General features: G+C 42.6%; 2 protein-coding genes across 6 annotated transcripts in view; one reads left to right on the plus strand and one right to left on the minus strand.

The window, feature by feature from the left end:
* Positions 1-13,548, minus strand: part of cnksr2a (connector enhancer of kinase suppressor of Ras 2a) — a 65,358-nt gene that overhangs the window by 9,665 nt on the left and 42,145 nt on the right. The window contains exons 23-24 of one of the 5 annotated variants that reach the window (XM_056364024.1): positions 13,259-13,446; positions 7,078-7,291 (exon numbers count right to left, since the gene is read on the minus strand). The exons of 1 other annotated variant lie outside the window; for it this stretch is intronic. In XM_056364024.1, the coding sequence (XP_056219999.1) occupies positions 7,238-7,291; positions 13,259-13,446 (242 nt within the window). In that variant the 3' untranslated portion in view covers positions 7,078-7,237. Of the gene's footprint in view, positions 1-7,077; positions 7,292-7,527; positions 10,405-13,258; positions 13,447-13,548 lie in introns of those variants that run through there. 3 more of the 5 variants (XM_056364023.1, XM_056364025.1, XM_056364027.1) reach the window with 3 other exon arrangements.
* LOC130161071 (kelch-like protein 34) lies at positions 2,108-5,775 on the plus strand. The gene has a single exon (XM_056364028.1). It carries the CDS (start codon positions 2,557-2,559, stop codon positions 4,357-4,359), a length of 1,803 nt encoding a protein of 600 aa, XP_056220003.1. The 5' UTR covers positions 2,108-2,556; the 3' UTR covers positions 4,360-5,775.

Here is a 13,548-nt window from a genome sequence, read left to right on the forward strand (position 1 = left end):
CTTTGCACCTATCATTTTTCATTTTGTTTCATTTTTCAAAATGTCTTAACAACTATTGCTTGGATTGTCTTGAAATTTTGTACAGACATCTGTGTTCCCCTCAGGATGAACAGAAATAACTTAGATGATGATTACCTGCTAAACTAATGACGCTCCCATGAGCCTCATCTGTACCTTAAGCTTATCACTAATTAGCAAATGGTAGCATGCTAAAATGCTGAACTAAGATGAATGGTGAACATTAAACCTGCAACGCATCAGCATGTTAGCATGCTGACATTATCATTTAGCTCAGAGTACCGCTGTGCCTGAGTGCAGCCTCACAGCTGGGCTCAACAGCATGGCTGTAGACTTGGTCTTGTTTCATTATAATTTTAAAGGAAAAAAAGCATCTTGCTAGTGAAGCTGACAGGTGCATGAGCTAACAAAGAAATGAGACGACAGGACACGACAGTAACATTTTTAAGGCGACGTGATTAAAATGGATTATTTCCTGGCAGAGACTTTCTTTTTTGCTGTGGGTGTCGAGAGCTTGACAGTAAAGAGAGCAGGACATAATGCATACTCTGATTAAAAAAAAATATATATATATACTCCATTCAGGCAAAAATCAAATAACCTGAAAAGTCTGACAAAAAAATAAATTAAAACTTCATGTTTTTCTGTGATGGAAAATGTAGCTTGGAGAGTGTTTTTAGAGTAATTTTTCACATGAGCTGCAGCGCCTGAAGAGCAAAAAGAGAGTCCTGGTATCGTGAAATGTAATGTTCTTGTATTATGTGCATATATAATGGGTATTACTGGGTTTTAGGTAGGAGTCAGGGGCACCTCTGTGCATGGAGTCACATTTATCCTGACCTAAACCCTCAAATCCATCTGTTTCAGAGAGGAATGCTACATTAAAGCACACATGCCATCGCACACATACGCAACCAACCAGCCCCAGATACCCCCCCCCCCAATCTCTCCCTCAATACAGCACATATCCATCGACACATCACATGTCCTCCTGCACACAGACAAACACACACAGAGCAGCTGTAGCTAAGTTTAGCCTCCATCAGGTCACAGTGGAATATTCAGCCGAGAGAGAGAAACACTGCCGGTGTTTTAACAACCATACGGGAGGATTTGACATTGTGTGGGAAAGATTAAAAACACTTTACAGTTTCAAAAAAAAAGAAAAAGAAAAGGCGTGAGTCTGTTTTTTTTCCTCTTTTGCGAGTAGCCTGCACGCTGAATTCTGAACTAGTGTAACCCTTCCATAAAACAAACACACCCACACACACACACACACACATAAATCGTGAGTGTGAGCTAGCGCCTATTCAGAGACGACGATCATAACTCTCCTGAAAAAAGTACTTTGCGGAAAATGCGGCAAGAACTTGCAAGCGCGCGACAAAGCAATGTTTCCACATTGATGTGCATGTGTGACAGCAGTTGGCAACTGTAAACACACCGGACAACTTGTAGCCTGACACTGTAAATAAATCTCCATCCCCTCGTCTGTCTGCATGAAAATAATAGCATGACATCCACCGGCGTGATTTTTAAGGCCGGTCATAATGAGGTTAAATGCCTCCCCAAAAGGTCACAGCTTACTCTAATGCCAAACGCTATGTGCTACTCCTGACACTTGTAAAATATTTGACAGCTTGGCAAAACTTCGGCGAGTTTGTGTACCTACGCTGAATCCTCTGAGCTGTGTCTGTGTTTCTATTCCTGTCACCATGGCGATGAGGGCACAGATAGGTGCCGTGCCAACGTGCCCTGGAATCTTGGTCACAGACTATAGCAGCTGTATTTACCGATGAGTTCATCTGCCGGGATAGACACTAAACCCCTGCCAGGCTCCCTTTACTCTGTGTGTGTGTGTGTGTGTGTGTGTGTGTGTGTCTGTGTGTGTGTGTGTCTGTGTGTGTGTCTGTGTGTGTGTGTGTGTGTGTGCAATGCGTTTATCCATGCATCTGCTCGCTTGCAGGGGATGGTGTGCATGTTGGATGCATGAATTTGGGTGATACTCCCTCCCGGACTGAGAGAAAAGGGCAGTGGACAAACACAAAGCAAACAGAGCCGGGATATCACAGAAAGAGACAGGAGACTTCGGGACGGACCATGTCTAAGGGGCCAGAAGCGGGCGGGGGTGGGGTCACAGGATTGGCAGTTGTTAACCTTCCTATCATGGTGTCACATGCTCGCCGCTGCAGACAGAGCAGGACAAAAACACAGATGGAGAGAGCTCGACTAAGGACACGCACTTTACTCTTTTCTACTTATCGCTCCTTTCTTTTCCTCTCATTTCCTGCCTCTTGCTTTTAACATCTCATTATCCTTCTGCTAATGTCTAATGATTCTCTATGGTACATCTTTTTTGACTACACTCTCTGCTTTTTTGCTTTTGTGTCTTCCTCTTAATTTCCTGAGGTTTCCCTCTCACTGCTGCTTCCTTGCACCCTCCTGACTAAGCTCTTTCTGTAACTTGCTACTCATCCTCTCTTTCCCGCCTTCGAACTTCTGTTCCCTCACCTCCTTTCTTTGCCTCCTCTTTTTTGGATGGATAGCTACTCGTGCCTCTACAGTTCCTCCCACAGAACCGGACTCCTCTCCGGCTTCCAGCGTCTTCGCTCTGAGACTAAGATGTGTGATGTTGTCCTGGAGGCCGGCGGCGTATCCTTCCCGTGTCATCGCGCCCTTTTGGCCAGCTCCAGCGAGTATTTTTGGGCTCTGTTTGGAGAGACCACCGCAGAGAGATTAGCGGGCTCCATTAGCCTCCCGGCGTTAACACCTGAGGGTTTAGATGCTATTCTGGATTTCCTGTATTCAGGCTGGCTCAGCGTATCACCCTCCACGATTCATGTCGTCCTGGAAGCAGCCAGGTACCTGCAAGTGGAGCCGGCGGTGTCAATATGTGAGCGCTTCATGATTGATGGTTTAACCGCTGAGAACTGCTGCTGCTATGCTAACCTGGCTGATCGCCATGCACTATCAAATGCACTTGAGGCTGCCAATCAAACCGTCGCTATGGAGATGGGGACGTTGCTGCAGGAAAGCAGGGATGATCTCCTCGAGCTGAATATCCAATCACTGATGGCGGTGCTTGACGCTGACGAGTTACCTGGCGTCAAGGAGGTGGAGCTCATAAAGCTGGCTCTGGATTGGCTGGATGACAACGGACCCCTCCCACTGCTGAAATCAAATCTTCTGCTGAGTCGTCTGCGCTTCGGATTGGTCAAAGCTTCTGATCTCACCAACCTTAACCACAGAGCCATGGTCACGCCTTTGATCAGAAGTCAGCTGACTCGAGCCTTGGAGTATCACAGGATGGGTTCAGCTCAGCCAATCAGACAGAGCAAGCAGTCGACACTCAGAGCCTCGCCAAATCGTGTGCTGCTCGTGGGTGGGGGGTCCAGCGCTGATTGGCCAGAACAGCAGGTGTTGGCGTTTGATCCAAGAAGCAAGAAGTTTTCATCTCTGAGTTCCTGTCTCCCACTGCGACTGAGAAATCACTGCGTGTGCTCAGTGGGAGGTTTCCTCTTTGTGATCGGAGGGGAGGAAGTGAAAGAGGGAGACGAAGATGGGAAAAAGTCAGTCACCACAGCAACAACCAACCAGGTGTGGCGGTATGATCCTCGCTTCGACTGCTGGGAGCAGGTGGAGTCCATGCTGGAGAGGCGGGCGCAGTTCACCTGCTGCGTGGTGGATGATGTTATTTATGTCACCGGGGGACGACACACACGACAGGACACCGACACACACACCTCAGTAGCCTCTGTTGAGTTTTATGACATGACCACACGGGCGTGGAGGAGAGGAGCAACGATGCCTCGCCCTCTTTACGGCCACGCATCTACCGTGCTTGACAACAGCATCTATGTGTCAGGTGGTCTCCCGGGCAACCAGGGCAGCGTCCATGGCAGTAACCATGGTGATAACCAGGATGAAAACAGGGAGAGCAGCAGAGAGTTCCTGCAGTGGGACCTCAAAAGCAGAGTCTGGGAAAAGAGGGCGTCCATGTCTATCGCCAGGTTCAGTCATCGCTTGGCAACCGCCCACGGCTACATCTACGCCCTACTGGGGATGTACGAACCTTTCTGCGATATAGAACGATACGATTCGCAGTCAGACCACTGGGCACGCCTCAGACCGCTTCTCATTGGCTCCTTCAACTACGGGATGGTGTCAACGCCGTCTGGGAATCTGCTGGTATTCGGAGGGAGAAGGTGGAGCGACGGACAGGAGGTGATCATGAAGAGTGTGTTGGAGTACGACACAAAAAAAGACAGCTGGAGAGAGATCTGTCAGCTCCCCAGACCTCTCACTGGCACTGAGTGCACACTGCTACCCCTGCCTGACTAGAGTGTAAACAATGAGAGAAAATATTTCACAAATTATGTGATCCGGTGCCTATTGAAGCTCTTACACTTACAAGTAGCTGCAAATTAATCTTAAAATGCTGCGAATAAAGCGCACGCGGTAAAAATAATGACATGAAAATATCAGAAAATTGGACTCTCAATTTTTGTATGTCGACGTTGCTCAACAGTTGAACATAGGAAACTAGAACTAATGGGTTTCAGTCATAAAAGAAACAAATAGAAAAGAAGAGTATTCCTCAACAGTAGAGAGCTTTGTGGCCTGGGTTAGGGAATGAAACTGGGTTGTCAGAGATGAAATGTTCACCCACTCCAGCTTTGACAGCTCTACTCTCCTACCCACTGTATATTTCAAGCTGTTTGCAGTCCTGTCTCATTAGAGGAGAGCAGGTGTGCATCATTAGTTTGACATTTTCAGAAATATGCACTTTCTTGCCGAGAAAAGATTGACACCACTCTCATGCCTGCACGAAGCTAGAACCAGGAGAGTGTTATCTTAGCTTAGCATAAAACACATAATCTCCTGTAAAATCACAACTTGGCATTTTTGCCAAGTTGCTCTGTTTTTGTACAGACAGAACAAACAAGAGATAAAGTAAAGTATTAAGAGGTGCTGGTAGGTGAATTTTCTTTCCCACCACAGATACAAGTTACAAATAGTATAGTTAGATGACATTACTGTGCATTAAATATGAAGCTACAACCAGGAGACAGTTAGCTTAGCTTAACATAAAGCACACAAACTCCGACTGGTGACTTTACACTTAGGTTTTTGTATGGATTACACAAATCACATACACCATCTTTATTGGTGAGCTGTCTCCCTTACTAGTGTTTATGCTAGGCTAACCCTTACTAGACTTTATGCTAAGCTAACTCTACTACTACTACATGACATTTTGGGAAAAACATTTGCTTTTTAAGCAAAAGTTAGATGAGAGGATCAATGTCACTCTCACGGATTTTTGTTAAACATAAAGTTAAAAAAAAAGGCTAAAACCAGGTTTGTTAGCTTAAACTACTGCAATAATTTACCATAAAACAACATGTTGTTCTACACTTTCTTTTAACATATAAACAAAACAAGATATAAAATGTTAATTAGTGAGTTTTATTACTTATAGGCTGCTTTTTTGACCTTTGGATGCAGCCAGGCTAACCGTTTCCTCCTTGTTTCCAGCCTTTATATGCTAAGCTAGCTAACTATCTCCTGAATGGTTCTAGCTAATGTACAGAATGTTTTCTACAGAAGATTATCTTATAATACTATCTTGTAAATGTTGGCAAGAACGCAAATAAGTTGTTCCCACGATGTTGAACCATTCATTCAAGAAAAACACGTCAAGACTTACAAAATGACACAGGCTGAGAGGGGCATTTTTATTGTATTTTTGTTGGTTTTTAATTTTTGTTGACTGCATGTCCAGGTCAGATAGCTAACATGGATTTGACAGATTTATTTACATTACGACTAAATTCATTTAGGTATTTATATACTGTTATTGAGAGCTAATTATGAGTCTAACAGTAGAATAAGCTTAAAGTCTGAGCTCACCAGAGATGACAAGCAACCACTAGAGAGAAGTGAGTTGGTGGTTTGACAGTATTCCTGTGACCGAAAGTGAAAATGTTCTGAAAAAGAGAAATGAAACAGAAGCTAAGGACAGAGATAAAAGGGGATTTGGAGAACGAGTGGAGGAGAGGTGAAGAAGGTAATTCTTGAAGAGATTTCAGGACGAGGCTGAGCCAGGCTGCAGAGGAGGCTATCACACATAAGAGGGAATAGAGAAGAAGTCAGAACAGGAGATAAGGTGATGAAAGTGGAGGGGGGATATCTTTGAAATAAAAACAACAGTAAAGCTAAGCTGAATATTTTATAGAAGTTGTAGATAAAAGTTCCATGCATGTTACATTCCTGTTTATTTACTAGCGATGAATATTTAAAGTTTTCTATAACATAGGATAGATATAGAAATAGAAGCAAAACCAAAGATATTGAGTGACTCTTTTTCTGTCTTGTTTTCTTGATTCGCCCGTTTCTATCTGCACTGACAACCAGATGGACAAAGTGGGTTTAAGCTGCAGAGGAGATGAAACATTAGCAGGAAATCATATGCATGATTTGTGGCTATTAGCGAGGTAACCTGCTGGAATTCATTATTCATGGTCTTTTGTGCTTGTATCCACTTCCATTTAATCCTGAATACATTCTGCGCTGTCTGGGTAAACGTCATTTATTCAACATGGTTTATTATGTTTGAAGGTAATATTACATTCAAAATTAACTGGAGGCCTCACAGTAGTATTTATTGTTAATAAAAGATGTGGGGGGAAAAAAAACTCCAGTGTAACACGAAGGAACTGCAACTTCTAATCAACTTAAAATACTTATTATATAAATCATTTTAGTCATCTATTACCATCAAAACATTGTTGATTTTAAAGCATTTTTTTTCTTTTTGCAAATTTGTACAATTTAACATTCCAATTGGTAATTATCATTAAGTAAATGAATATGTGTTATGAATTCTGATGGAGCAAATGAACTCAGTGTGATCACAGCTACAGGACAAAATCATAAACCTACAAGAGAATATATTAAAAACTCATGCATTCATTCTGTTACTAATATGTACCAATAAAACTTTGCAAAATTGACATGTTATTGTGTTTTTCATTTTATTTATCTCAGTTTTACATTTATCAACATCGTTGCTGATTCATTTTCTTTCAATCAATTAGTCATTGTAGCTATACTTGCTATAATATCTTATTGTTTTATAGCAACTTTTAATATTAATGATTATAAATCCAATGTCCAAATATCATTTTCACGGTTTCACAGCCGCTTCCAGCAAAGGTCAACCACTTGTCTTCACTGGAAGTGTGTTTAGCTGGTTGCAGAGCTGCAGCATCTACATGCAAAGGGAGGACAGTGGAGTTAAAAGATAATATAATTTTATATTTGTCAAATATATATAATATATATTTGGACAAAACAGTGTCATGCCGGGTATCAGAATGTCCCACTGCAGGTCCAGACAGAACAGCAGCTGTTACCGGTGCTCATCATGTCAGCCCCTCTCCTCTTCGTCTCACAACCCCCCCCCCCCCCCCCCCAAAAAAAAAAAACAACACAAAAACACCTGCATCCAAATAACCAAACTTTATTGATCCACCCCTCTTCTTCCGACAGAACACGTAGATTTATCACGTAAATAAATACTGTTTTTTTTTTTCCCAACCATAATTTATAGCTTTAACATTAAACAACCGTTACTCAACGACAGTCTGTCCAAAAAAAACCTGATAGAATTCAAGAACATTATCCAAGACACTTAGTTTGCACTCTACAAAGAGAGATCTACTGTATCTAGAGATTTCAAACACAAAAACAGAAAAGGAATATTGTGTTTATCTACAACAAAGACATGCTACTATAACCAACCACGGGCAGCAGCATAGAAAGAGCATTCAAACTGTGTGTGTGTGTGTGTGTGTGTGTGTGTGTGTGTGTGTGTGTGTGTGTGCTCGTCATTGTGTACTGTGTGCATTTGTGTACATGATTGCTTTCATAGGTTTTGTGCAGTGTCTCTGAGTATTAAGTCATTTGGCAGCAGCGTACAAATAACAAACTAATATATTTTTATTAGATCCATATTTCAATTCCTACGCAGATAATTCCTCACACTCTCTATGTGGCATGCAGGGTACAGAGAGCCAATTGCTCTCTGAGGAGACGTCCACCCGTGGAGACTTTAACACTGTTGAAGCAGTTGAAGTATAATCAATGAAACTGTCAGGAGTTGTTTTGTGACAAAGGCTCTACTCCTCTACTTTAATTAAAGTAAAAATTAATTGGATTTGTGTGTGTGTGTGTGTGTGTGTTGCTTTTCCATGGCAACCAGGACACCTTTACGACTTGTTTTTGTCTCATATACTTGTAGTCGCCATGGTGACTGTATCTCAGGTGTTATGATGAGGATGAAGTTGCCCATTAAAGCCAGAACAACAAAACAAAACAAAAAAAACATCCAGAGGCAAGAATCCAGTCTTCCCCTTGGAAGGTGCTTTTCTTGTGTGTGTATGTGTGTGTGTGTGTGTGTGTGTGTGTGTGTGTGTGTGTGTGTGCTGCCTTAACATGTCGTCTGCGCTCCAAAAGTGGTAAATATATGAATCACTTTACATTAAAAACCCCTCTGATAAATAGGGGAATGTAATCAATAAATATTAAATGAGATTGAGGTGTTTTTGTGGAGATGCAGGACTCATTTACACCTGGCATTAACGTGCAATCTGTACCTGGATGAGGAAAAGAAAACGCAAGCTGATCGCACTGTGATCGGATGTCAGCCAGGTGTCAGTGCAATTCATACAGCGCGTCAGAAATAGGTTTATTGCCAAGTAGGTTTTCACACAAAGTGAATTTTGCGCTCGTGTTCTGATGCATAACGGAAAAGAAAAATCACTTTCTCCGAACCAAACATTTTTCTTCTCGGGCGAAAGACAAAAGCTGTAGCAGTGGCTAACAAGTCATCGCTCACAAGAGGTGATTTAAAAATTAAAAATCATGCGGTATCGCTTCTCTTTACCTGGCACGTGCACTGTTTGTTGACAAGCACACCCCCCCTCCCCCTCTGATCACAGTGCAGGCACAATTGAGATAATAAGATCGCTTATTAATGCCAAGTGTAAACTGAAAAGCCGTGTGGAGCAGATATGGATCACATCACATGATCACGAGGTGCAAACGGCATGAAACAATAATGATGATGAGATGGAGAAAATATTTAGGCCTCCAAAAGAATGAATGATGGTTATATATTGTAGATTAAGTGACTGGTATCTGTGAGAATACATCATCGATTACTCCCTGACACAAGACTGTAATAGTGACTGTTCAAGTGGAGTAAAATGATGATTCCTTCACTTAAAAACGAAAAAAAAAAAAACAACATTTATCTATCAAAATAACACGTACTGTAGAACAACATGGGCTCCTAAATGCAAACTTAACAGCGTTAAAGTGCTCTGAGGGTGGGTTTTTCCTTTAAATGGGTGCTATCGAGTGTGCATGCTTCAGGTCCAGCCCAGCACAGTTCGCATTTCTACCAAACCAGCACAAACAAAAGTCTCTAAAACTAGATCCAAAACTGAGACTAGTTTAAAAGTTCTGCCGTAACACTCACTGTACAGAAAAATATCATCATAGACATCAAGTATAAGGCTTGATGGGATACAACGTATGTCACTCTGAGGCTATTGGACCGTCTATGAGACACTGTGCAGTCGGTATAAACATTTGCACGACAAGCAGGATGAGATACAGTGTAATGGCAGCTCATGAAGACACTATTCTGACATCTGTCCACGTCAGGGGTCTGATCAACCTCGTCCGGAGTGAGTCGTGTCAGTTCCTTATATCCGTGGAGAGCGTTTTAGGTACAGAGCACAAAAGCTAACATGTAATACTTAAGAATCAGTGTATCGTCCGCCCCCGAGCCAGCTGGAGTGGCATAACCAATCAGCTCGTGGATTGATGTGACATGAGGGCACAGAGGCGTCCTCCCCTCAGAAGGCTGTCATGTTGCACTTGTACACTGTGGCTGCTGAAAGCTATAGGGATGTGAATCAAGTTGTCCTTAACGTCTCTCTCTTGAAACAATCCATCACTATCTGCGCTGATGCAAGAAACCTCCGCTGATGCGTCGAGAAACGTCAGCTGCGGTTTTGTTCAGCTCTTTCCACACTCAGGAGAGATGAGAGCAGCTTTAAAGCGATTGTGTGTGTTTTTGTTTGGGTGGGTGCGGGCGAGAGTGCGTGTCACACGTCACACGTGGGTCTCGATGTAGGAGTGCGTGTGAGAGAGCGAGGGGGTCAGCGGGGGGCCGGGGTCTGATTCGGCGGTGGAGTTTGGCTCCTGAGAGAACAGCTCCTGATAGGCTCGCTTCCACTCCTGGAACTCAGCCGACGACAGCTGGGGATTGGCCAACAGCCTTTCAATCAGCGCTAGCTCCCCCTCCCTGTCCTATGGGGATGCAGAAAGACAGGAGGGGCTTTTTAATTATTATTTTTTTCCTTTAACCACTATTCTTTAAAACGCAGACACACGAAAAGCAAGACACACACTTAAGGGGATACACTGAGTTTGGGGAGATTTGCATCAGGGGAGTGAGAGTCGGTCAATGTGTTTGTTAGGTAATGAGAATATAGACACGAGGATCATCCATTTGCTCTTGGCAGATTATTTGTTTGGTTTTTCAAAGATGTCATTTCAAACATTAGAAGGAGAGAATGAGTGCGCAGCTGCTTTGATACAGGTTTAATAGTTACTAATTGCTTTATTATACCTTTATTAGTGAATTAATCACCGATAAAGTCAATCTGGCAACCCAGATTTTTCCCATTTTTGTTGCCAGATTGTGAAAGATCCCTTTGGCTGATGCTTATCCTCCTCCGGGACAATACAGCTCTTTAATTTATCAGTACGCCACATCAATGGCTGCCGAGCATCTGGACCATTTATCAACATTTACAACCGCAATCGTGATCAATTATTGTTAGAACCTTTTCATCAATTACTTATTCACATTTGGAATTTATGCTCGTGTACGCCTCATTACCGTGTGTCTTTTTAGATTGTTGTTAAGATTTTTTATACCTATTTATGAATATATTCATTATCAATTCCCCTCTGCCAGGCCGCAGCGTTCAGTTTCAATTTTTGAGAAAAACTTTGCTGAAAGTTGATATTTTGAAGACAATTTGTAATTTTTGATTTGTTGTTGGTTCTGCCTTATAACTGATCGATAAATCATTAGTGTTTGATTAATTGATCATTAATCAGGCCATAAACTACGATTGCTCTCTTACTGATATGAGAATTAAATGTTGATAGGACCATCTGTGACATTAAGTTCTTCAATATATCAAACTGTCTAAAAATAAAACATTAACAATACTGACTTATTGATATTTCAAATGTGACATTTATTAAAAAAAAACATAAACTTTGGATTAATAAAAGGTGCTACTTTGTGTCTCTCAACATCTTTAGACTGACTCATGTCAAAATTTAGATACTGTTAAGTGATATAAAATTGTCTCAATCAACTGGTGACAACAGGAAACATTATAGAGATAAGTCTTAGTCTGGCTGCTTAGAACAGATTTCGATCCTTTGCCACTTCCAGAGCACAGTCAGCCATGATGGCGTAATTAAACAGATATGAACCTCCTCTATCGTTATCATCGTCTCCTACAGAGAAATTCTGCCTCACTAAAGCTTAAAAAAAGAGTTTGAGAACACTCCACTTGTTATCTAGACTGCAGCGCATTGTTTTGGTTCAGTTTTGATGGATGAAAAAATACGGAGAAAATATGCATGCCTTTGTCGTTTCCACAGCAACCAGTGCAGATAAGTTATTACTGCCTGAACACACAAATACAGCAGCCGCAGAGAGACAGAGTCCCCAGATTCCCTTGGAAATAGCAAACAAAGGGGCGGGGTCTACCAGGAGGTCACATGGATACTTGTATGTGTCTACTGTATGGTCACGGTCTCTGACAGAGAAACGTTTCATCCAAACTCCCCCTGAAACTTGGTGTATTCCTTTAAGAAACGCCAGACAGGGAACAAAACATGTAAGCTCCTCCACCCAACCTGTACCAGCAGACACAGGCAGCCGAAGCCACAGATCGTCCCAGAAAAGAGCTACACGCACAAAAGCCCCCACCCCGCGCCCTCGACAAAAACATCCCCGCCCGCGAGCACTGAGGAAGCAACAAAGATACAAACTATAGAGACAAAAAAATAAAAAATAAAAACAAAAAAACAACAGCCACAGCTAATGAGCCATTCACAGGCACCCAGCCAGGAACATAACCACTGCTGATATAGCATGAAGCCACAGATGGCTGTTTGACAGAGCTCGATAGAAAAGACTCAAAACCAAACCGAGGAGACAGACTGAGACAGATGACAGCACTACAACTAACAAGACAGAGACAGTTACCAGCATGTGTGCGTGTGCATGTGTGTGTGTGTGTGTGTGTACGAGCGCATATGTGTTAATCACAGTCAGAAATGAACGGTGAATCAGACCTACAACACATGTGACAGTATCTTCTAAATAACCAAGTATCATTTCATCCATTTCACCCTCTTAACACAGTGCGGTGCCTTCACTGTAACCCCGTCCGCACCGGAGAAGTAAATAATATTGGATTAGGCTCCATCAAATAAGATGTAATAGAATATGAAAGCCTAATACAAAAGATGGGCTTGTGCAGGAAGAACAGGAAGAAGTGCACCCTCTGTTTCTGTGGGATGTGACTGTGGGATACGAGATATGTGTGAGATACGTGACACATACTGCAATTATGAGTTATAATCCTTAAGAGTTCCGTGAAATCAAACCACGATTCAGATGTTATGCGATTAAACGCAATATTTCCTTGTTGCTTCTCAACTGCTGAAACACGGGCGGGCTTTTACTGTGAAACAATATATACGAAACATGATCATTTTTTTGCATTACTTTTTTGAGAGAGGCTCAGTTTTAAATATTGGAGATTATTGGAAGGAGGAGGAGCGGCCACAGTGAGGAGCTGCAGAGTAATTTGTGCAGCATGAAATCTGACTTTTTTTATTAAAGCAAGTTTGTTCGGCTGCACTGTAAACAGATACACGTCGTAGTAGTAAACCACACTGTTCAACTAAAGCAGAAATCTTAAGGATTATAATTTGTTTGCAATGAAATAAAATATATACTTGCCCTGGTCTGACATCTTCTCTAAGTGTGCATGGTATCCACGCTATGTGTATCCTGATACATGTGTCTGTGTGTGTACACATGTGGGGATTAGACTGTGACACCAACCTTCAGTGTGGAGGTGAGTATGCGGAGGCGGTGCAGACGCTCATTGAGCTGAGGGTCGGCGGCCCGTCGCAGGAACGACTGCCTGAACTCTGACTGACCTTTGGCCTCCGACCCGCGACCTAAAGGGCACACCCCGCCCTGCTCGCATGCTCGGAACAGGTCGCCAAGGGACGCGCCTTCGCTGCCACCTTCGACAAAGCCAAGGCAGAGAGAGAGTCACACGTTTAAAACCCTCCTTCAGAAAACTTGGATTTAAAGGCTATGGAGCTGTCAAACATCTGATTAGATTG

This window comes from Seriola aureovittata, chromosome 20 (assembly GCF_021018895.1).
Source record: "Seriola aureovittata isolate HTS-2021-v1 ecotype China chromosome 20, ASM2101889v1, whole genome shotgun sequence".
NCBI lineage: Eukaryota > Metazoa > Chordata > Actinopteri > Carangiformes > Carangidae > Seriola > Seriola aureovittata.

What these genes read in the sequence shown, in the direction of transcription:
- LOC130161071 (XM_056364028.1), top strand. Translation starts at nt 2,557, where the DNA reads ATGGATAGCTACTCGTGCCTCTACAGTTCCTCCCACAGAACCGGACTC.